This window comes from Xyrauchen texanus, unplaced genomic scaffold (assembly GCF_025860055.1).
Source record: "Xyrauchen texanus isolate HMW12.3.18 unplaced genomic scaffold, RBS_HiC_50CHRs HiC_scaffold_705, whole genome shotgun sequence".
In the NCBI taxonomy this organism is placed as follows: Eukaryota; Metazoa; Chordata; class Actinopteri; order Cypriniformes; family Catostomidae; genus Xyrauchen; species Xyrauchen texanus.
Genome location: NW_026266693.1, coordinates 1 through 22,500, shown reverse-complemented (window position 1 = coordinate 22,500; position 22,500 = coordinate 1). Strand labels below are relative to the sequence as shown.

At 36.9% G+C, this 22,500-nt stretch overlaps 2 protein-coding genes across 2 annotated transcripts; both read left to right on the top strand.

Annotated features, from left to right (window-relative positions):
• Window positions 1–2,262: 2,262 nt before the first annotated feature.
• LOC127642575 (uncharacterized) lies at window positions 2,263–12,762 on the top strand. Its single transcript, XM_052125214.1, has 8 exons — window positions 2,263–4,815; window positions 5,441–5,553; window positions 5,718–5,880; window positions 7,560–7,752; window positions 7,852–7,920; window positions 8,580–8,737; window positions 8,821–9,016; window positions 12,262–12,762. The coding sequence occupies exons 2-8, from the start codon at window positions 5,442–5,444 to the stop codon at window positions 12,760–12,762; spliced, it is 1,392 nt and encodes a 463-aa protein (XP_051981174.1). The 5' UTR covers window positions 2,263–4,815; window position 5,441.
• A 403-nt stretch (window positions 12,763–13,165) lies between these two features.
• On the top strand, window positions 13,166–18,310 carry LOC127642576 (uncharacterized). Its single transcript, XM_052125215.1, has 3 exons — window positions 13,166–14,271; window positions 14,411–14,527; window positions 17,920–18,310. The coding sequence occupies exons 1-3, from the start codon at window positions 13,176–13,178 to the stop codon at window positions 18,138–18,140; spliced, it is 1,434 nt and encodes a 477-aa protein (XP_051981175.1). The 5' UTR covers window positions 13,166–13,175; the 3' UTR covers window positions 18,141–18,310.
• The last annotated feature ends 4,190 nt before the right edge of the window (window positions 18,311–22,500 follow it).

Here is a 22,500-nt window from a genome sequence, read left to right as displayed (position 1 = left end):
CAATCAGAAGCCAATTACGTCATCCTTAAAGATGGCGGAAGGAGAGTTCTTATTTACATGAAAGAATATAAGGATAAATCACATTATATTTTACATTGCATTGTAAATAATTAGTGAGTAAATAAAAATAGAGTGGTTTTGGTTAAGCACTGGGAGATTTAAAATCGTATGTCCAAAATGTTTTTCTAATCCCGATCCTTTTCTGCCACTTCACTACCGGAGTTTACCCCCTCCCCCGTTTACCGAGAGTTACCGAGAATTACCGAGACGGAGGCGGCGCGAACGATGCAGTGCAGTCAATTGGATTGTACTGTAATTTAGATATTAGTTTATTAAAGATAAATGTATAAACAATATTTAAAATAGGGAAGGTGATCGACACATAAGCACGTGTCTTTGCAAAGCAATCATTGTCTTCTCAGAGAAGGGGACAAATATTTACATTTATTAACGTTTTTAGTATGTGTATGCACCTGGATGTATTCAATGAAAATATGCCTGTAAAGGATGTGTTAAAATCGAAATCGCTTGATTTTATTAGTGATCTTTTTAAACATTGTATTCCCCACTTCAATTATTTTGGTATCTTTCAGCCGCGCGGGAAGCACCGCACCCCTCCCCGCCTCAATGAGAGCAGTACAGAGACGAGCAATGAACAGCACAACACTTATTATATTTTTCATTAACACTTTGTTATTTATATATATATATATATATATATATATATATATATATATATATATATATATATATATATATACACAGTACACACACACAAATATATATATACAAATATATATATATGTATATGTGTGTATATACTATAATTATATTAAAAGACATGGAGATTAATTTACTGTCTTGAAGCAAATCTCAGTTGAATTCTTACCTAACCCTTAAAAGTAGATTATTTTATTTATTTATTGCAAGGGATATATGCTGCTTTTCATGTGACAAAGTGATTAAGCTGGGAAATGTATTCTTAAGTAATACATTTAAATAATTGATTGCAGAATAACCAGCAGCCAAGTTGTCTTTTTGTTTCCTATCAAATTATTATACAGCATACGACCGTTATTAACTAGAACATGTTGTTTTCAATACCAAGACGGATGACTATTAGTTTATTTTATGGTGCTGTGTTTAATTTCATCACACAGAGGATTAAATCTGTAGAGGAGTGACTGCAATTGATATTGAGAAATTTTAGGACATTTGAAACCCTGTCTGAAAATATGTATTGTGTATTCAAACAACAGCAATTCAAAATTAACACTTTTGTTACATACTGTACATCACACAGTTGTAGTCATTATTGTAATCCTCATTTTCACCAATGTAGCTAAAACACATTGTACGTGGTCATGTTATAAGTTACAAAAGCTTTTGGAAACAGAAAATAAACTTGATATCTAACTAGAATTAGACCCAGTGTCATTAGTTCTGTGCCTTCAAGACCCATAACAGACTTCTGACGAAAGGGAAATCATTTAGCATATTAACTTTTACTTCAAAGAAAAAGAATGAAAAGAAACAACTACCATGGGCCAGCCCTATTTATTTTACAAGGAGAAGCTTAACTTTAAACACAATTCTTATTTAATAGTTAATTTCCCTGTTGTTCCTGTTGACATACTTGGCTGCTTTGTTATTTTATTATTATTATTGTTATTATTATTTTAATGTAGCTAATATAATTTATAATTTAATATAATTTAGTGAAAAAAAATCACTAACTATAATGTTTAAAAATGCTGCAAATTGATGTAGAAAATTAGAATACCTGAAATGATTCTATGTATTTTGAGACAAAAGAGTTTTGTTGAAGGTGATTAAATAAAAAGTTTTTCAATAAACATTGAATTTTGGCAAGGATAGTATTGGGGGTAAAAAGTTCCCCTGTTGCAGGAGCTAAAAGTCACAAAAACTGTTGGCAGGGGAGAAGGTGCAGACTGCCTGATTGACAATTAATTGCTTTTCATAACTGAGGGGTAATACATTTATTCTGAATGATGTGTAGAGCCTGTCCATATTGACTGTTCAAATCATAATCAATGTTCAAATCATTTGTGAAATGTCTGTGGCAACATTTTAGATTAAAGATGTACAATGTTACAAAAGCCAAAAGTGGAAATTAACAGGAAATATTGCACCCTTTGCTGGAGTGGTTATTTTGAATATTTATTTAATGCAGGAAAAAATACAATACAAAAAAAATGAAATAAAAAAGTTTTTAAAAGTACAGTGACCAATTGTGCAATATCACTAAGTATGCATATACTGTATAAGTATAGATATGTGTATACTTACAAATTACTAGATACAAGTATACAGATAAACTACTATTCAAAAGTTTGGGATCACTATGAACTTTGTATGTTTTTGTAAGTAAATTATACTTTTATTAATCAAAGATGCTTTAAATTTAACAAGAAATGCAGTAAAGAAATTTTTGTTAAAAATGACTAATTTAATTAAAATAAATGCTGTGTTCAAGAATCCTACACTTGCAGCATTGACACCTCAGGCATTCCTAGCAGTCAGTTTATTCTAGATCTTCAAGTGAACACCTTATCGTCAAACGTTTAACAACAGCTCAACATCTCAAACTTTGTACAGAATAGAGACATTTGAATGGATTAATCATTTATCAGTTCATTATTTAAATTGCATGTTCTATCTTTTTTCCTATTAGCCAGTGTCAGGCACTTTTTTTCTTTTAAGTCTACCTAAAATTCTTCTCTTCTAAATGTTGCAGAATAAAACTGGTATTTGCATGTACAGGTCTAGGATTTGTGCGGAGTTATCTAGAGAGTCTGATGGACTTGTGTACTAGTTGTGCATCTGGCTTGTCCATTTCTCTGTTAATTCAGATTGTTTTATTCTTTAAAGTAGTGGTGCATGGAATAGCCTTCATCTTCAAAAAGAAAAATAGACTGACTTTCTTGATAAATGTGTTTCTTTTTAGCCAGTTTTCAAACCAATGTCCAGGGTAAGCAAAGTGGCTTGCAGTAAATAAAAAAAAAGTGACATACTACACTGTGATGTTCAGGTTAAGTCATGTGGTTTTATTGTCGTTCTACCATATACAGTTAGTACCAGTCTCTGAGTATTGAGGAGTCTGATAGCTTGGGGAAGAAGCTGTTACACAGTCTGGCCGTGTGGGCCCGAATGCTTCGGTACCTCTTGCCAGACGGCAGAAAGGTGAATAGTTTATGTGAGGGGAGTGTGGATCATCCACAATGTTGGTTGCTTTTTCTGGATGCAGCGTTTAGTGTAAAGGTCTTTGATGGAGGGAAAACAGACCCCCGATGATCTTCTCAGCTGTCCTCACTATCCTCTGCAGGGCTTTGCGGTCCAAAATGGTGCAAGTCCCAAACCAGGCAGTGATGCAGCTGGATGCTCTCAATAGTCCCTCTATAGAATGTTGTGAGGATGGGGGGTGGGAGATGTGCTTTCCTCAGACTTCGAAGAAAGTAGAGACACTGCTGGGCTTTCTTGGTAATAGAGTTGGTGTTGTGGGACCAGATGAGGTTCTCCGCCTGGTGAACACCAAGGAATTTGGTGCTCTTGATGATCTCCACAGAGGAGCACTTTATTATATATATATATATATACACACATACATATATACAATTTACTGTCTTGAAGCAAATCTCATTTGAATTCTTACCTAACCCTTAAAAGTAGATTATTTTATTTATGTATCGCAAGGGGACTGTATATGCTGCTTTTCATGTGACAAAGTAATGTGATGAAGCTGGAAAATGTATTTTTAAGTAATAAATAAAAATAATTTGATGATTTGATGCAGAATAACCATCAGCCAAGTTATGTCCATATTACATAGTTTCTTACAATAATGGTATTTAAGGGAATCAGAAATCAAGATGATTTAAGATAGATATTTGTGCAGTGTATCAGATACAGGTCAGTGTAGGCTGCCCTTCCCCCACACACCTGATCACTGCTGCCTATCCAGAGCAAAACTTCACATGCAAAAACTTCACAGCTCAAAAAATTGAAAAAAGCAAGAAAAGTAGACATGCTCAAAAAGGGAAAGAAAATTAGACGTGCTCAAAAAAGATAAAGTAGATATACTCATAAGAATATTGATAATTTAAATTATTGTGTAAATAAAGCAATTAAAAAGAAATGTTACTAGACATAGCCACTTTTCTAACTTTGTATTTAATGGGAAATGCCATTGATTTATTAGAATGAACAGAATATAAGATTGCAAGTGAAGTGTAAGTTTGGAGACACCTCAATTAACCCCCTCCCCCACTCTGCTTTCACTCAGAAGCACTTGATTTGCCCGCGGAAAAGTCTTGAAGGGGGGGATGGGCGCTCTCGCGCTGACCGTGAGATGCAGTGACGTCACTACACAGTAACGCGATGAGATTAATTATGTTTTGAAAGACATTTGATATGTGGCGTTTTTTCAACTAAACGAAAGGTAGAATGTCAGTTTTCATGAGAACATGAGATTATGCATTTTTAGCATTTAAATGTATTGTGTTTGCACTATAAAAATACATAGTTGGCAAAATCTGTATCAGAATAAGAAAAAAAAGACGTTATCAGAATATTTGTCTAAACATTTAATTTCAGAAAAGCTTCCTACAAGACTAAACATACTATTTATATCGTATATGGCAGAAATCGTTAGTATGAATGTGTGTCATTGCGAGTTTAACACGTGACAAACCTCGTTTTCCCGGGAATTCAGACACGTGACAATGACGTCTAATGGAGCGAAGACAGTTTTTCCCGCGAACGACAACACTGAACACGCTCATTAAGGAAGAAAAGGTAAGATGTCTTTTCATAAAAATATACAATAAGAGATTCTTGACTAATAAATCGATGTTTAGCGTTGTATTCACTTGTGTTCTTCATGTCAATTGTTAGTTGAACCTGTTTAATTATGAAGTTGACGATTAAACAATTAAGCCAATTAAGTTTGTGCTTTCCCACTAGTCACATTTGTGTATTGATGGATATAATTCAGTGTAAATCTTAGAAATGCATTAATAGCAGTACCTAAGGTACCAAATTTGCTATTTGTATTTTAACATATTTTGCTTTGAGGACATTATCTTTCTGTGGTGAAGTAGAAATGAAATAGTTTGGTGTATATCATTATTTATATCTTACCTCTTACTGTAATACTCCACAAACATGGAAGCAAAGTGTGATCACAGTTGTGACCAGTGGGATTAAACCCCAATGTAAATCAACATTCTGTCATTATTTAATTTGGAGTCTCTCTCTCTCTCTCTCTCTCTCTCTCTCTCTCTCTCTCTCTCTCTCTCTCTTTTTTGATTGAACAATTCTTTCTAAGATATTTTTTACATTGTAATTATGCTTGTTTATTCCATTAATTTTATATAATCGTTTTTTCCCTCATGAAAATTGCCCTATGTGTGGAATTCAGCATGCTGGCTATCCGTAAAAGACGTAGAAGACCTCAGCAGGATGCTGAAGATAACATCATATTTGAAACTGAAAAGCCTGGTCTTCAAGAGCAGTACATCAGCAAATATAAAGGCAAGACAATTCAAATATAAGTACTTTGGATTACTTTTGTATTGCAGCTGAACTGTTGAATTAGTAAAATGTTAGTACATTTCAGATATTTCCATTTTTACTTATTAAATGAGATTGCAGACACCCTGTAACAGTAATCAAAATAATGTTTTTTTCTGCTTTAGGCCGTGGCGTTTTCACCACTGAATCTTTCTGCAGAGGAGACTTTGTTCTTGAATACAGAGGTGAACTTCTGAGTTCAAAGGAGAGTCTTGAACGAACTAAAAACTACACTGAAACTGAGAGCACATTCTTGTTTGATTTTCAGTGGCATGGAAAATATTGGTGGTAAGTACATCAAGAACTGTTGACTTGATGTAGCAGGGAAGCTCAAAGAGATCTTTTTCTTCAAGAGAGTAAAAGGGCCAATTTTACCAATAATGATCATTCTCTCATCATTTACTCATTCTTATTCTATCTGACTCCCAATTTAAGTCATCATTCCCTATAAATCTTTATTAATGAATAACTCCTTTCACATTTGAAATGTAGAGTGCTCTGCACATGTGTCAAGTGCAAACAACCGTAAACCAGCTTCTCTCATGAACTACAGCGGAGGATTTATAGAGAATAATGACATATTTGGGTTGAATTCTCACCCAAAGCTAATTTTATCACTTCAGAAGACATGGACTAAACACTTGAGAGGTACAGGTGCATCTAAAAAAATGTGAATATCATGGAAAAGTTAAAAATTGGAACTTTCATATATTCTAGATTCCTTACACATGAAATTTTTTTTTTTGGTTTTAATGTTGATAATTACAGCTTACAGCTCATGGAAATAAAAAATCCAGTATCTCAAAATATTAGAATAAAGAATTTATAATACAGAAATGTCAACCTTCTGAAAAGTATTTTAATTTATGCACTCAATACTTGGTCAGGGCTCTTTTTGCACAAATTATTGCATCAATGTGGCGTGGCATGGAGGCAATCTGTCTGTGGCACTGCCGAGGTGTTCTGGAAGCACAGGATGCTTTGATAGCGGCCATCAGCTTGTCTGTATTGTTGGGCACAGTAATACCATTGTTAGAAAACCAGTTACTTGTAGTTCTGGCTCTGTGGGCAGGTGCCAAGTCCTGCTGGAAAAGGAAATCAGCATCTCCAAAAACCTTGTCAGCAGATGGAAGCATGAATTGCTCTAAAATATCCTGGTAGACGGCTGAATTGACTCTCGACTTGAGAGAAAACAGTGGACCAACACCAGCAGATGACATGGCACCCCATATCATCACTGACTGTGGAAACTTCACACTGGCCTCTCCACTGAGCAACGGTCCAGTTCTTCTCCTTTAACCCAGGTAAGACGGTTCTGGCGTTGTCTCTGGTCTTGGAATGGAACAGCACTCATTCAGCAATGACCTTCTGTGGCTTACCCTCCTAGTGGAGGATGTCAATGAGTGTCGTCTGGACAACTGTCAAGTCACCAGTCTTCCCCATGATTGTGGTTGTGTGTACTGAACCAGACGGAGATTAAAGGCTCGGGAAACCTTTGCAGGTGTTTTGAGTTAATTAGCTGATTAAAACTCTTCTCAGGTTGATATTTCTGTATTATAAATTCTGTATTCTAATATATTGAGATACTGGATTTTTTATTTCTATGAGCTGTAAGCAGTAATCATCAAGATTGCAACAATAATTTTTTATGTGAAATGAATCTAGAATATAGAAAGTTCCACTTTTTGAATGAATTTTCCACAATATTAAATTTTTTTGAGCAGCTGTATGTTTTCCCTTTATAACCTTTTTGAGCTTGAAAGCTTTGGACTCCATTGGCTTACATTGTAAGGACCAAAACACGTCAAAAATGATTACCACAGGAGACAGAAAGTCATATGAGGGCGAGTAAATGATGAGAGAATTATAGTGAACTGTGCCTTTAATATAAAACAGACTGTAGATGTGAAAAACACTTCTGTATATGTCTTGCATACATTTAATGGTAAGTGTGTGTGTTTATATAGTATGGATGCATCCAAGGAAGACAAGTCCCTGGGAAGACTTGTCAACGATGAGCACAAAAATCCAACTTGCAAAATGAGAACTGTTGAAGTGAAGAAAAAGCCTCATCTTTGTCTATTTGCTGTACGAGACATTTTACCAGGTGAAGAAATCACTTACAACTATGGCGACTCGGACTGGCCGTGGAGAGCCAAGGTACCATAAAGAAAATGCTAGAATTCATAAGCAGCAATATATGATGCCTTTTTCCTGTCATTAATTGCTAATGTGTTTTATGGTCTCATATTTCTCCAGTCTTTAAATGAACCGTCAACAGAATCCAGTGATGTAAAATCAGTCAGCAGTTTGGGCCCACAGAAATCGGTAAGTACAGTTAATTCTGCTTCACTCCTTGTAATGACAAAATGGGTAATTTTGAAGCTTAGAGGCCGGATTTTACAATGCATTAAAACAATATAACTAACTCTTAAAGGAGTAGTTTACCCTAAAATAACAATTCTTTCATTATATTCATGCCATCACAGATGAATATGACTTTCTTTCTTCAGCAGAACACAAATAAAGATTTTTAGAAGAATATCTCAGCTCTGTAGGTCCAGTACAATGCAAGTCAACAGGTACCAAATTTTGATAGTCCCAATGTAATCGACACAACTGCAGTCCGGCCATTAATGTCTTCCCAAGCTAAATTAATGATGTTTATAAGAAAATAACAGAATTAAAAAGTTATGATAATCTTCACTTCTGGTCACATTCTTCCCTTCCACGACGCTTAATGTAAGTGTTAACAAGTCAAGTGAGAAGTGATACCAAATTTCTTTGACTTGTCCTCACTTTTCCCTCAACTATACCAGAGCAGTGCTTACCAAAAATAAAACAACTTCGTTAAATTAACAAAACATACATCTTACCTTTTGGCTCACCTCAGTGATGCTTAAATGTCTTTAGGTGCCACAGTTTTTAACATTGACAATGTATATTTTACTCTTGGCTTAAGCTAAATACCTCTTTTATATCTACAGCAGCGGTTTCAATCAAGAATGTCAAAGTTGCGACAACATCATGAAGATTGTTATAATCGCTTTAAAAGAGCAGAGACTGAGAGGAATGAGAGTGAAAAGAAACATCTCAAGCTATTGCATGATCAGGTCACTAAACAGCTGTCACAAAAGATTGCTCGGTGAGTAATATATATGAACACAGACGCATCACAAATAATTAACACCTCAATTTCTTTACAGGTGCTTTTTTGGTACTTTTGAGCCTTTCATTTAGTCCATATGATATTACTTCTGATTATGTTTTCCAGCTGTCCCCGTCACCCACTGAAGTATGCACATCTGATACACCATCACATTCACCACTTAATGTGCCGCAATCCTCATCACCTTTGCCCTGTGCTGCATCCACCGCAGGGAATGGCTTATCACAGGAACCTGAGCCTGTCTCATTAAGGGAGGTGGGTATACACATTTAGTAGACAATCTGTGGATGTCGCCATACCAGTTTAGCTTCTGGTACATGCACATTAATTTGTGTTTGTTTTATGCTTGGGTAATGCAGTTACTGCCTCCTAAAAATGAAATAGAACTCAATTTAAACAACTTTTAACATTTATGTACCCCCCCACCACCTGCAACCACACATACATTCCAGTGGTCAAACATAAAATAACAACAGACACGCATATAAACAAACAGTCCAAATAAAATACTTGATGACTTAAAAACATATACAATTAACCAACATACCCCACCTGCCCACATCCCTCAAATTTTTTTTAAATGGTCAAAATTAACATAAATTCACATAAATTTGCTGGGAATAAAATACCCAAATACTAAATGCCCTGTTTGGGCCACTGAAAGATGTCAGATGAAAAGCTGTTTACTGGGCAGTATGCTGTCAGAGCCAAAGTTTCAGATTTAGACCAGTTAAATAGAATTTAGACCCCAGAGCCTTGCCTGTAGGTAAGGGCTTAATTACCTCGCCAAGCTCCTCCAAGTTTATCTCCAGAATCAATAAAAAATGTTTGCTCAGTCAACAGTTTAGGGAGATCTAATGGTTCCACAAAATTTCTAATATCTTCATCAGTAGAGCGAAAACATGGAACTATAAAGATCAAGATAGATTTCTTTAAAAGTATTATTAATATCAATGGTAAATATTTCACCAGCAGCAGATTTAATTGAGGGAATGGTAGAAAAAGACTCTTTCCTTTATATATCTAGCCAAAAGCTTCCCTGCTTTGTCCCCGACTCAAAGTATGACAAAATAGTATTATATCTGTATTTCAATCGGGTCAATTCTCTGAGGCCATCAGACGACATTTGGCGCTTCAGCTCTGCCTCGGCACTTTTAATATTCCCCTCCAACTCCACGAGTTCTCATGCTTTGGATTTTTTGATGAATGAGGCATACTGTATGATCCGACCCCTAAGAAATGCCTTAAGTGTCTACAAGCCACGCCCACAGAAGATAATGAGGACCAGTTGGACTCCATATAAACAATGATTTCGGACTTTAAAATTAGTTGGAACTCAGAATTTTGCAAAAGGGAAACATTAAAACACCAACTATATTCTTTTTTTTTTTTCTCTGTATGTGGCAACACCTTTAAACTCACCAGAGTGTGATCAGAGACTAAGATGTATAGTCCCTACCATATGGATTCAAATGTATAGACCCTACCATATGGGTTCAAAAGTCTCCAAATATCTGTAAGACCAAGATTTGTACACATCCTCTGAAGCGTAGATGTTGCTCTAGGGGACTTACACACTTTTCCTTTACTATGATCAAGGACTGAATCCATCAACAGATTAAAGTCTCCTCCCAACATTATATTGTTATAATGCACATTGTTATGTGCAGAAATATTAGCCAAAATCAACCTTTGCCCCTGAATTTCAAAAAAAAAAATAATGACTCTAATTTAACTTTAATCCGTTGGAGACATTTGAATTGTAGATGTTTACTTATCAATGTAATGACTCCCCTGCTCTTACTCGAGCCAGCACTAAAGAAAACATGTCCATCCCATATCTTCCCAAAATGTTCAGCTTCCTGCAGAAAACTTGTGTTTCTTTAAGAAACACTATATCCTATTTCTTACGTTTTTAAGAAAATAAATAACCTTCCTTCTTTTTATGGGGTGTCCCAACCATTCACATTCCATGTGAGAGTGACAATCCACTCATATTAGTATTTGACATTAACATAGTAGAGAAATTAGATAAAAATGTAATTATAAAGACCACATTCCACATTGGTGCAACAATCAACCCCGAACTTTCCCCAGCAAAAAAAAGAAAAACATGTGCATTAACCCTACGCACAACATCACCAATTGGTGTCCATCCCTCTAAACTCAAACAGTCCATGTACGCCTACTGATAGTCCCTGCGACAAACTTGCCATCAGATTGCTCAAGTCCGGTGCTTCCACACAATTTTTTTTAAACAGAATTACACATCAGAAGATCATCTATAAAACAAACTCCAGCCCATAAGCGGAATAAACACACAAAAAAAGTGTAGATTCATCCACTTAATTGTCTTGAAGGTCTGGGCCTGCACAAAACAAGCTCCAGCCGCTAGCGGAACCTGCACAAAGCATCTATTCAGTTCTTTGTGCAGTCAAACTCACTCCAATGTCCTGTAAGAAATATTCCACAAAACAAACTCCAGCCAACTTGAGGCATAAGCACCTAAAACAAGCAGATTCATCCACATGGCTTACTCCAATGTCTTTATGTAGGACAATGCTTGCTGTGACATGTAAATAGTATGCAGACATCCTTAGTATCTGTTCTCAATTTGGCCAGGAATATCAGTGCAAAAGTGATCATCCGTTGATGTCATCCGCTGATTCTATTTAGAGAACATGTCGACAATCAACAGAGCAATGAAAATTGACACAGCCTGTCTCTAAAATCCGAAATGATTTTAATTGTTTAATTTTCGATTAGCACGTTTTTAAAATCATGGTAAATGGGATACTGTTTAAAATATTTGGAAACTACCCAGCTCTATTCATCGATATACAATTAAATCATCCTATAAACCAGCCCTAGTGAGAACATGAGAAAACGGCACATTTTTATATAAAAATACATTCCTCTTGCGAATGATCAAATTCAATGCTGTCCCGCATTTTGTGTGTTCATCTTTCTGCATGTTTGTCTGTCAGTGCAACCAGGTGAAGCATTAGATATTTACATACAATGATATTAACAATATAAAAAATCTCCACCAGTTGACACTTTATTTCTATATAAATATATACAGTATATACGTGGAGATGAAACGGCCACCCAGTCTTAATATCTCTATTAAGATAAGTCACTATTATTACATAAATGTCCAACCATAATTATTTGATAAAAATTTTTGTGCACTCAAATTCCAATCACATATTACTCTCCAAAGAAGGGCATTTTAGATTATTAGAGAAATTATGTGAGAGGTACGTGACATGCTATGCAGCATTTTTAATGCTTGTATGATAACCTGAAAGAGTGTCTTGCTTGTCATTACACTTAAGTAACCACAGTACAATGCTAATTAGATTTACAGAAACCACATAATGCCCATAGACTACTAACACCTTATCTTATTTAAAAGTTCACTCCCCTTATTTGAGCACTGAAACTTACTGAAATTGTACATCCTTATTTTCATCATGTGTTGTTCTCTTTTTCAGTACTCATGGAAAGCCCTCAGTGATTCAGATGTTACAGACTACAGCGATGTTGACTATGTACCCAAGAGCAGCTCAGACGAATCAGATGATAGTGCTTCTGGATATAGCATGGTTGAAAGTAGCTTAGATGAAGCTAATGAAAAGACTTCTGGAAAAGGTATGGTCAAAAGTTCTCTGAAAAATCCAACTTCACCTTTTTCACAAAGCTATAAAGATACAAGCAGTTCATCAGACACAGGCGTGACAACACCATCACCAAATGCTAAAGTGCAATGCAAAACCAAAGAGACAGACCCCTCTTCTGAAGATAGGTCTTTTATTCAATCAATGCCATCACCTGTGCAGGATCGCAAGTCATATAGAAGAAGCAGTATTGTCTTTATTGCTCTAAGCCTTTTTCAAAAATGGCAAGACACCTTGAATCTGTCCATCGCAATGAAGTGGGCGTTGCAAAGGCAGTTGCGTTTCCAAAACATTCTAAAGAGAGGCGAATCCAGTTAAACCTCCTTAGAAAAGGGGCAACTTTGCCCACAACACAGATGTGGCAAGAAATGGACATGGAGAGATGGTTGCCTGCTACCGTCCAAAAGAGAGCAAAAAGCCAAGGATTTCATTCACTGTGTTTACTGCCAAGGGCTTTACAACAAGCGTAGCCTTTGGAAACATTTAAAGAACTGTCCTCTGAAACCTAAAGATGATGAATCCAAGGGCAGGAAAAGAGTCCGATCACTCTGCGCTCTGAAAACTCCAGTTGGTTTAGAAGTGAGCAAAGGTTTAAAGAATATACTTTCCATTATGAACTATGATGAAGTTTCCCGTGTTGTTCACTCTGACTGCTGCATCATGCAACTGGGGAGCACATGTTTAATAGGATGGGATCTGATGTTAATAAACATGACTACATCAGACAGAAGATGAGAGAAGTTGGCAGACTTCTTCTTGAAGCAAGGAAGATTACTCGGCTAAGATCTATGGTGGACTTCATCATTCCAGCAAATTTCAAACAAGTCATTTCAGCTGTTAAAGTTGTATCTGGCTATGATGAAGAGAAAAACTGCTACCGCATTCCCTCTCTAGCTCTCAAACTTGGTCATTCTTTAAACAAGATCTGTAGTATTGTTGAGAGCAATGCCATGATGTACGGAGACCATCAACGTGCTGAGTGTGCTCGAGACTTCAGAAAAATACACCAGGCAAGATGGAACGAATACATTTCTGCTGGTGCTTTAACTACTTTAAAAGAAGCCAAGTGGAACACGCCTCAGATCATTCCTTTCACTCAAGATGTCAAAGTTCTGCATGCACATCTGGAAAAGAAACACAAACAGTTCCTAAGCAAGCTCAGAAACTGCCCATCGGCAAAAAGCTATTCAGCTCTTGCTAAGGTCACATTGACGCAAGTCATCCTGTTCAACAGAAGAAGAGAAGGTGAGGTATCACGAATGCTTTTGGCAGCTTTTAAAAGCAGGGATTCTTCTGAGCTACATGAAGACCTAGCGATCTGTCTTTCGGAGTTCGAGAGAAAGTTGTGTCTGCACTTCACCCGAGTTGAGATCCGTGGTAAACGAGGGAGAAAGGTTCCTGTGCTTCTCAAGCCTTCAATGGTTTCTGCCATGGAGCTGCTTGTTGAAACACGTGAGGTTTGTGAAGTCCCAGCTGAGAATCCTTTTCTGTTTGCCAGATCAGGAGCAATGCCTGCATACCGAGGAGGAGAGTGCATTTACAGAGCTGCTCAGGAATGTGGCATAAAGAATCCAGAAGCACTGTCATCAACTAAGCTGAGGAAACACATAGCAACCATGTCAAAAATCTTGAACCTTGATGAGAACGAAGCAGATCAATTGGCTGATTTCCTCGGTCATGATATCAGAATCCACAGACAATATTACCGCTTACCGGAGGGGACGCTGCAGCTGGCAAAGATGAGCAAGGTCTTGTTAGCAATGGAAAAGGGAACACTCTCAGACTTCAAAGGAAAGACGCTTGATGAGATTGAAATTGACCCAAATGGTATGAGCATGCTTGCATGTCTATGCTAATATTTTTGTCTATGCAAGTTTTTTGACAGAAAATGTAAGAAAAAAAATTACATTTGAAAGTATGATGCTATGATGATATTATATTTTCATTCATCAATGCTTTCTTTTAGAACAATTTGAACCCCTCGTTAATGATATGTCAAGTGATGAGGAGGATTGCAGCGACCCATCTCAGTCAGCATCCCCAGAAGAGACGGCTCAACTGTCTGGATCACAAAAGGATCAAAGTAAGCAAAGTTTTAACCAATCATTTAATCACCAAGAATTACTTTTATATTAACTAAAGACAACAATCAGGGAGGCCAGTTCGGAAGTAAAAGGTTGTTTTATATCTTGGGGTATGCCTCTGGGCTTTCTTTAGAGAAAATAGACTGCAAGTTTAAAGAAAGTAAATGATTTAAATGTACATTCAGTAAGGTTTCAGCTGTTTTGCTGGCTTTTGTTCGGCTTCTATATTTTCACACATCTTTTTTTTATGTAATTACAATTGTATTCATTAATCACAGAACATATGCATAGTATAAAACAATGCTGTTTATAAGAATATGACACAATCTTGTGTTTTTTATTACAACTAGTGCTGTCGGTCAATTAAAAGTTTTAATCGTGATGAATCACATAATTTTACATCATTAATCATGAATAATCACTGATTTTGAAAGTGCTAAAATTTTACCTTTTAAATTGAAATTAATTTTAAAATGTATAATGGGAAAGATCAGGGCTGTGTTTCCCAAAAAGAGCATTGGTGCCTACAGTATTTACGATCTATCCCAGAGATCACAAAGTTGTCTTTTGTTCCAAATTGCATGCAGGTCACTTACAATATACATTCAGGTCCATAAATATTGGGACATCGACACAATTCAAATCTTTTTGGCTCTATACACCACCACAATGGATTTGAAATGAAACGAACAAGATGTGCTTTAACTGCAGACTTTCAGCTTTAATTTGAGGGTATTTACATCCAAATCAGGTGAGCGGTGTAGGAATTACTACAGTATGTATATGTGCCTCCCACTTTTTAAGGGACCAAAAGTAATGGGACAATTGGCTACTCAGCTGTTCCATGGCCAGGTGTGTGTTATTCCCTCATTATCCCATTTACAAGGAGCAGATAAAAGGTCCAGAGTTCATTTCAAGTGTGCTATTTGCATTTGGAATCTGTTGCTGTCAACTCTCACTATAAGAGCCAAAGAGCTGTCACTATCAGTGAAGCAAGCCATCATTAGGCTGAAAAATCAAAACAAACCCATCAGAGAGATAGCAAAAACATTAGGTGTGGCCAAATCAACTGTTTGGAACATTCTTAAATAGAAAGAACGCACAGGTGAGCTCAGCAACACCAAAAGACCCGGAAGACCACAGGAAAACAACTGTGGTGGATGACCGAAGAATTCTTTCCCAGGTGAAGAAAACACCCTTCACAACAGTTGGCCAGATCAAGAACACTCTCCAGGAGGTAGGTGTATGTGTGTCAAAGTCAACAATCAAGAGAAGACTTCACCAGAGTGAATACAGTGGGTTCACCACAAGATGTAAACCATTGGTGAGCCTCAAAAACAGGAAGACCAGATTAGAGTTTGCAAACAACATCTAAAAAAGCCTTCACAGTTCTGGAACAACATCCTATGGACAGATGAGACAAAGATCAACTTGTACCAGAGTGATGGGAAGAGAAGAGTATGGAGAAGGAAAGGAACTGCTCATGATCCAAAGCATACCACCTCATCAGTGAAGCATGGTGGTGGTAGTGTCATGGCGTCGGCATGTATGGCTGCCAATGGAACTGGTTCTCTTGTATTTATTGACGATGTGACTGCTGACAAAAGCAGCAGGATGAATTCTGAAGTGTTTCGGGCAATATTATCTGCTCATATTCAGCCAAATGCTTCAGAACTCATTGGACGAGCTTCACAGTACAGATGGACAATGACCAGAAGCATACTGCGAAAGCAACCAAAGCGTTTTTCAAGGGAAAGAAGTGGAGTGTTATGCAATGGCCAAGTCAGTCACCTGACCTGAATCCGATTGAGCATGCATTTCACTTGCTGAAGAAAAAACTGAAGGGAAAATGCCCCAAGAACAAGCAGGAACTGAAGACAGTTGCAGTAGAGGCCTGGCAGAGCATCACCAGGGATGAAACCCAGTGTCTGGTGATGTCTATGCGTTCCAGACTTCAGGCTGTAATTGACTGCAAAGGATTTGCAACCAAGTATTAAAAAGTGAAAGTTTGATTTATGATTGTTAATCTGTCCCATTACTTTTGGTCCCTCAAAAGTGGGAGGCACATATGCACACTGTTGTAATTCCTACACCGCTCACCTGATAAATACCCTCAGATTAAAGCTGAAAGTCTGCAGTTAAAGCACATCTTGTTCGTTTCATTTCAAATCCATTGTGGTGGTGTATAGAGCCAAACAGATTCGAATTGTGTCCATGTCCCAATATTTATGGACCTGACTGTATTTATTTATGCCATTTACGATTGATATCAAAATGCAATTATTTGTATTTGCTTTGTAAAATAAATGAATATAGTTAATTTCAGCATATTGTGGGATATTCTGAATGAGTCTATTTTTATTTTTTGATCCAATTGTTGTGACTTCATTCAATGTGGGAATTGTGTAAGAAAAAGTCATCATGAAAGTTAAAGTATTAAAATAATGTAATTTTTGCAAGCCCTTGATATATCAATAAATTAAATATATTGTGCAGTCCTAAAATGGGCATTAAATCTCTTTAACACTCATCCTCCACAATATTAATCAGTTGGAAGTATATGGCTTTCTTTTTTGGTTTTGCACAGCAACCATACAGCCACGTTCATGAATATGTGCACTATTATGCAAATGAAAGGGTAAATAGCGGTTAACATATGCTCATGAATTGCCACAAGGAACTTGCATCATTATAACCAATATAAACTGCAATGACTCAAACTTAGTGTTTCAAAAAAGCATACACCACTTGTAAAAGAGTATTATTAAAAAACCTTGTGTGTATTAACCCACATTCACACCTGTGGAAAGGCAGGAAAAAACTGAAAGTAACATTGGATTGGTGGCGTCATCTAGCGCCACACAACATAGACGTCATTATAAAAGTCCTCCCAGTATACACACTGGGACATCAGAACACAACGGTAAATGCATTACTCACGATTAAGAACAATTTACTAATTAATCCCATACGGTAACGTGATAATTTTGTTTGTCATTTTTAATTACAACATTACCAGGAGAGAAACAGCACCTTTAGCAGAAGATTAATATTATTGTGTTAATACTATTATGTGATCATAGGCAGCCTCACCTTATTCTCAGCTGTTTATCGAAAACTGCACTCCTGTCAGATCGTCAAAGAATAGCACAAATATTACTAACTGCCATTGGCCATTTGGGCCCCATCCTCACTCGACACAAACTCTTTCAAACACACATCATGTAGGTGACTGATTTTGGTTTCAAAGCTGGGAATTTTCCTGAAATGTAAGCAGTTGGCATCCCTGAGCAATAAGCATCTGAGGGCTTTTCACATTTTCTAATAATCTACAGATTACAATATGTCATGATTGGTTCTGATTTAAAACTTTATTTCCTTATTTTTTCAGGTTCTTTAAAGGCTCCAAAAAGAAAATGGGAGGACATTGAGGTAAAAGCAATAGAAAGGCACATGATGAGGTTCATCAAGACATGCAAAGTTCCTGGTAAGCAAGACTGTGAAAGATGCATTGAAGCAGAGCCAGAGGCTTTGAAGGAGCGAACATGGACTGGCCTGAAAAACTATGTGCGAAACAGGATCACAACTCTCAAAAAAAAGGGTGCTTTGTAGCCGTGTAGAAGTAAAATGACTTTTCAATATTCAGCACTTTTTTGAATTTTGTTTCATAAGCTGTTCACCACTATGTGTTTAACACTTTCATTTTCTCTTGAAAAAACAGTTGTTAAAAGTAGAAGTGAAAGGGATGAAAAGAGGGAGGAGTGAAAGTGAAGTAGACGGAAAAGAGGGAGGAGTGAAAGTGAAGTAGATGAAAAGAGGGAGGAGTGAAAGTGAAGTAGACAAAAAGAGGGAGGAGTGAAAGTGAAGTAGACGAAAAGAGGGAGGAGTGAAAGTGAAGTAGACAAAAGAGGGAGGTGAAAGTGAAGTAGAGAAAGAGGAGTGAAAGTGAAGTAGAGGAAAAGAGGGAGGATGAAAGTGAGTAGAGGAAAAGAGGGAGGAGTGAAAGTGAAGTAGAGGAAAAGAGGGAGGAGTGAAAGTGAAGTAGAGGAAAAGAGGGAGGAGTGAAAGTGAAGTAGAGGAAAAGAGGGAGGAGTGAAAGTGAAGTAGGCAGGAAAGAGGGAGGAGTGAAAGTGAAGTAGAGGAAAAGATGGAGAGTGAAGAAAGTGAAGTAGAGGAAAAGATGGAGGAGTGAAAGTGAAGTAGAGGAAAAGAGGGAGGAGTGAAAGTGAAGTAGAGGAAAAGAGGGAGGAGTGAAAGTGAAGTAGAGGAAAAGAGGGAGGAGTGAAAGTGAAGTAGAGGAAAAGAGGGAGGAGTGAAAGTGAAGTAGAGGAAAAGAGGGAGGAGTGAAAGTGAAGTAGAGGAAAAGAGGGAGGAGTGAAAGTGAAGTAGAGGAAAGAGGGAGGAGTGAAAGTGAAGTAGAGGAAAAGAGGGAGGAGTGAAAGTGAAGTAGACAAAAAGATGGAGGAGTGAAAGTGAAGTAGAGGAAAAGAGGGAGGAGTGAAAGTGAAGTAGAGGAAAAGAGGGAGGAGTGAAAGTGAAGTAGAGGAAAAGAGGGAGGAGTGAAAGTGAAGTAGAGGAAAGAGGGAGGAGTGAAAGTGAAGTAGAGGAAAAGAGGGAGGAGTGAAAGTGAAGTAGAGGAAAAGAGGGAGGAGTGAAAGTGAAGTAGACAAAAAGATGGAGGAGTGAAAGTGAAGTAGAGGAAAAGAGGGAGGAATGAAGATATAGTTAATTGTTTAGGCCAAGGTTCTCGATCTCGTTATATATTATATTTTATCTTCTACAATGTGTTCACTGCTCTTTCAACATCTTGGCATTTCTTAGGATTAAGAGAATGATTGTGCATGCAGTGCATTTGCATGTAATATTCTTTGCAACATCCTGTCAATGTTATATATTGCAAAGTCAATTTAAAAAGTTTGCTAGTACAATACAGTGTGGTGTGTTTTTCTATCCTCAATTGTTTGTATATCAGTATCAGAGTCCCCAAAGAGTCATTCAAGACGAGTTTGTTAACGTCGGAGTCCTCAAAGTGTCTATTAATTGGAGTGTGTGTAACGTCTGAGTCCTAGAAGAGTCTATTAAGTGGAGTGTGTGTAACGTCTGAGTCCTCGAAGTGTCTATTAATTGGAGTGTGTGTAACGTCTGAGTCCTCGAAGTGTCTATTAAGTGGAGTGTGTGTAACGTCTGAGTCCTCGAAGTGTCTATTAATTGGAGTGTGTGTAACGCCTGAGTCCTCGAAGTGTCTATTAAGTGGAGTGTGTGTAACGTCTGAGTCCTCGAAGTGTCTATTAATTGGAGTGTGTGTAACGTCTGAGTCCTCGAAGTGTCTATTAATTGGAGTGTGTGTAACGTCTGAGTCCTCGAAGTGTCTATTAAGTGGAGTGTGTGTAACGTCTGAGTCCTCGAAGTGACATTAAGTGGAGTGTGTGTAACGTCTGAGTCCTAGAAGTGTCTATTAATTGGAGTGTGTGTAACGTCTGAGTCCTCGAAGTGTCTATTAATTGGAGTGTGTGTAACGTCTGAGTCCTCGAAGTGTCTATTAAGTGGAGTGTGTGTAACGTCTGAGTCCTCGAAATGTCTATTAATTGGAGTGTGTGTAACGTCTGAGTCCTCGAAGTGTCTATTAAGTGGAGTGTGTGTAACGTCTGAGTCCTCGAAATGTCTATTAATTGAGTGTGTGTAGCGTCCGAGTCCTCAGTGACATTAATTGAGTGTGTGTAACGTCTGAGTCCTCGAAATGTCTATTAAGTGGAGTGTGTGTAACGTCTGAGTCCTCGAAGTGTCTATTAAGTGGAGTGTGTGTAACGTCTGAGTCCTCAAATGTCTATTAATTGGAGTGTGTGTAGCGTCTGAGTCCTCAGTGACATTAATTGGAGTGTGTGTAGCGTCTGAGTCCTCGAAATGTCTATTAAGTGGAGTGTGTGTAACGTCTGAGTCCTCGAAGTGTCTATTAATTGGAGTGTGTGTAACGTCTGAGTCCTCGAAGTGTCTATTAAGTGGAGTGTGTGTAACGTCTGAGTCCTCGAAATGTCTATTAAGTGGAGTGTGTGTAACGCTGGAGTCCGCTATAGTGTCGGTTTTGAGGGCTTTTACACTGGCAGTTTAGGATGGCATGAAAAGTTGTTAATGTGTCATGCGGACAGGTTTGGGGAGAAACGGAATACATGTAATGGGATTACGTATTTAAAATACAAAATATTAGTAATATTAGTTTTCCACTTTGTAGATCAAAGAGATTAATTTGCATTTTATTGTCATTTGTTTCTTTTAATATTCAGTGCTTTCAGATGGAAGGAATATTTATCCATATAAATGTGATCTTGTTTTAGAAACAACACTGCATAAGATATTTCAGTTTTTCAGAGAATGTATTTTTAACATGTGTATTTTGAGTTTTTATAGTCAAAACAAGTGAAAAAAAATCTACCAGTGCTGAAGTAATCCAAAGTATTTTGAATAAATTACTGACCTTGAGTAATCTAATGGTACATGTTACAAATTACATTTTCCAGCCTGTATTCTGTAATCTGTAGTGGAATACATTTCAAAGTAATCCTCCCAACCATGACATCAGCACTACCTGCAGGAGGTGGTTGGAGTTCGGTGTCAATAGATCTGTGGCATGAGTCACATGAGTGACACAGCAACCTGTACTTGGGGATGCACTTAGAAGTAAAATAACTAGCACATAAGTTTTTGCTGATTCAAGCACGATGACATCATCAGTTGGTTGCAATATTGGTTCTCACTGCTGAATTTGGTTCAAACCATTTTTTTTTCTTAAGGTTATACAGCAATTCAAGTTAATAGTGAGAAGAATTGTGGCTTGCCTGTCTAATTGTGGCATCTCAAAAGTCCAAATAAAAATTCAGTTGTCTAATCCTCAACCATGAAGAAACTGATATTTTACTTTCTAACAATGATATCTCTGTGCTGGCTTGTACATTTCTTGTCAATATGAGAACTTTGCATTGAAGCATGTTTCTGCCTACTTGGAATAAATTTTTTGTAGCATTTTCACCCTCTAATATTATTTAATTATCAAGTCCTAAAAGTTTGACTTGATCAGAGTTTGTGTATCACCACAAAGTCCTAAAAGTTTGACTTGATCAGAGTTTGTGTATGTCCCTAAAAGTGACATAAAAAATACTGTCCCTAAAGTGAAGGTAATTTGTCAGGTCTTTAAGGAAAGGTTTTATTGAAAATATCAAGTGATATTTGTAATGAGAGCATCTCCTGAAGTGCAGTCATGTTTTTCTTTTGTCTCTAGACCCTCTAGAAAGGGGTGTCCCCAAAGTTAGGGTATTCTGTCATACGACCTCATTTTGTGGTTAAGTAGGTATGTGTGTGTGTGTGCATGTGTGTGTGTTTGTGTGTGTGTGTGTGTGTGTGTGTGTGAGTGTGTGTGTGTGTGTGTGACAAGTTTTTTGAAAATTTAAACGAGCGTAACAGCACAAAATACAAAAATAATATCACTGAATCTGGACGTCCTGGAGACTTCAGAATGACAAAATAAAAGCGTGAGGGGTTAAAAAGTGCACGACTTATATAAATTACTGTTGTATTTAAAATTAAAAGTCAATAATAATATTAATAATAATATTAATAATAACTATTTATTCTGATTGTCATCATTAGTATTTGTTTACAACAATATTTTAATTGAATGGATTCTAAATAATAACTGTGAATGAAAAGTGGACTGATGTCTTACAACTAAATGAACAAAGAGATCTGAATCCTTTAAAGTCCAGATACAAGTTCAAACATTTTTGGAGGAAAAAAGAAAGAAAGAAAAATAATAAATGAAACACTGGATTCTTTCTACTGAAGACTTGAAGACTGGAATTACTGTTAATGTTGCTGCTACATTATCCAGTAAACTAGTTAATAATAAAGTGTTTCTTAATAATCGATACATTTATATTGAAATAATGTGTCTGTGTTTGTGTTTCTTTACATATTCAAGAGA

Bases quoted from the DNA above. Each gene is read 5' to 3' on its own strand.
- LOC127642575 (XM_052125214.1), top strand. From the start codon at position 5,442: ATGCTGGCTATCCGTAAAAGACGTAGAAGACCTCAGCAGGATGCTGAA. The intron at 5,554-5,717 runs GCAAGACAATTC...TTTCTGCTTTAG, and splicing joins GTACATCAGCAAATATAAAG to GCCGTGGCGTTTTCACCACT. The intron at 9,017-12,261 runs GTGGGTATACAC...TCTCTTTTTCAG, and splicing joins AGCCTGTCTCATTAAGGGAG to TACTCATGGAAAGCCCTCAG.
- LOC127642576 (XM_052125215.1), top strand. From the start codon at position 13,176: ATGAGAGAAGTTGGCAGACTTCTTCTTGAAGCAAGGAAGATTACTCGG. The intron at 14,272-14,410 runs GTATGAGCATGC...GCTTTCTTTTAG, and splicing joins GATTGAAATTGACCCAAATG to AACAATTTGAACCCCTCGTT. The intron at 14,528-17,919 runs GTAAGCAAAGTT...TTATTTTTTCAG, and splicing joins TGGATCACAAAAGGATCAAA to GTTCTTTAAAGGCTCCAAAA.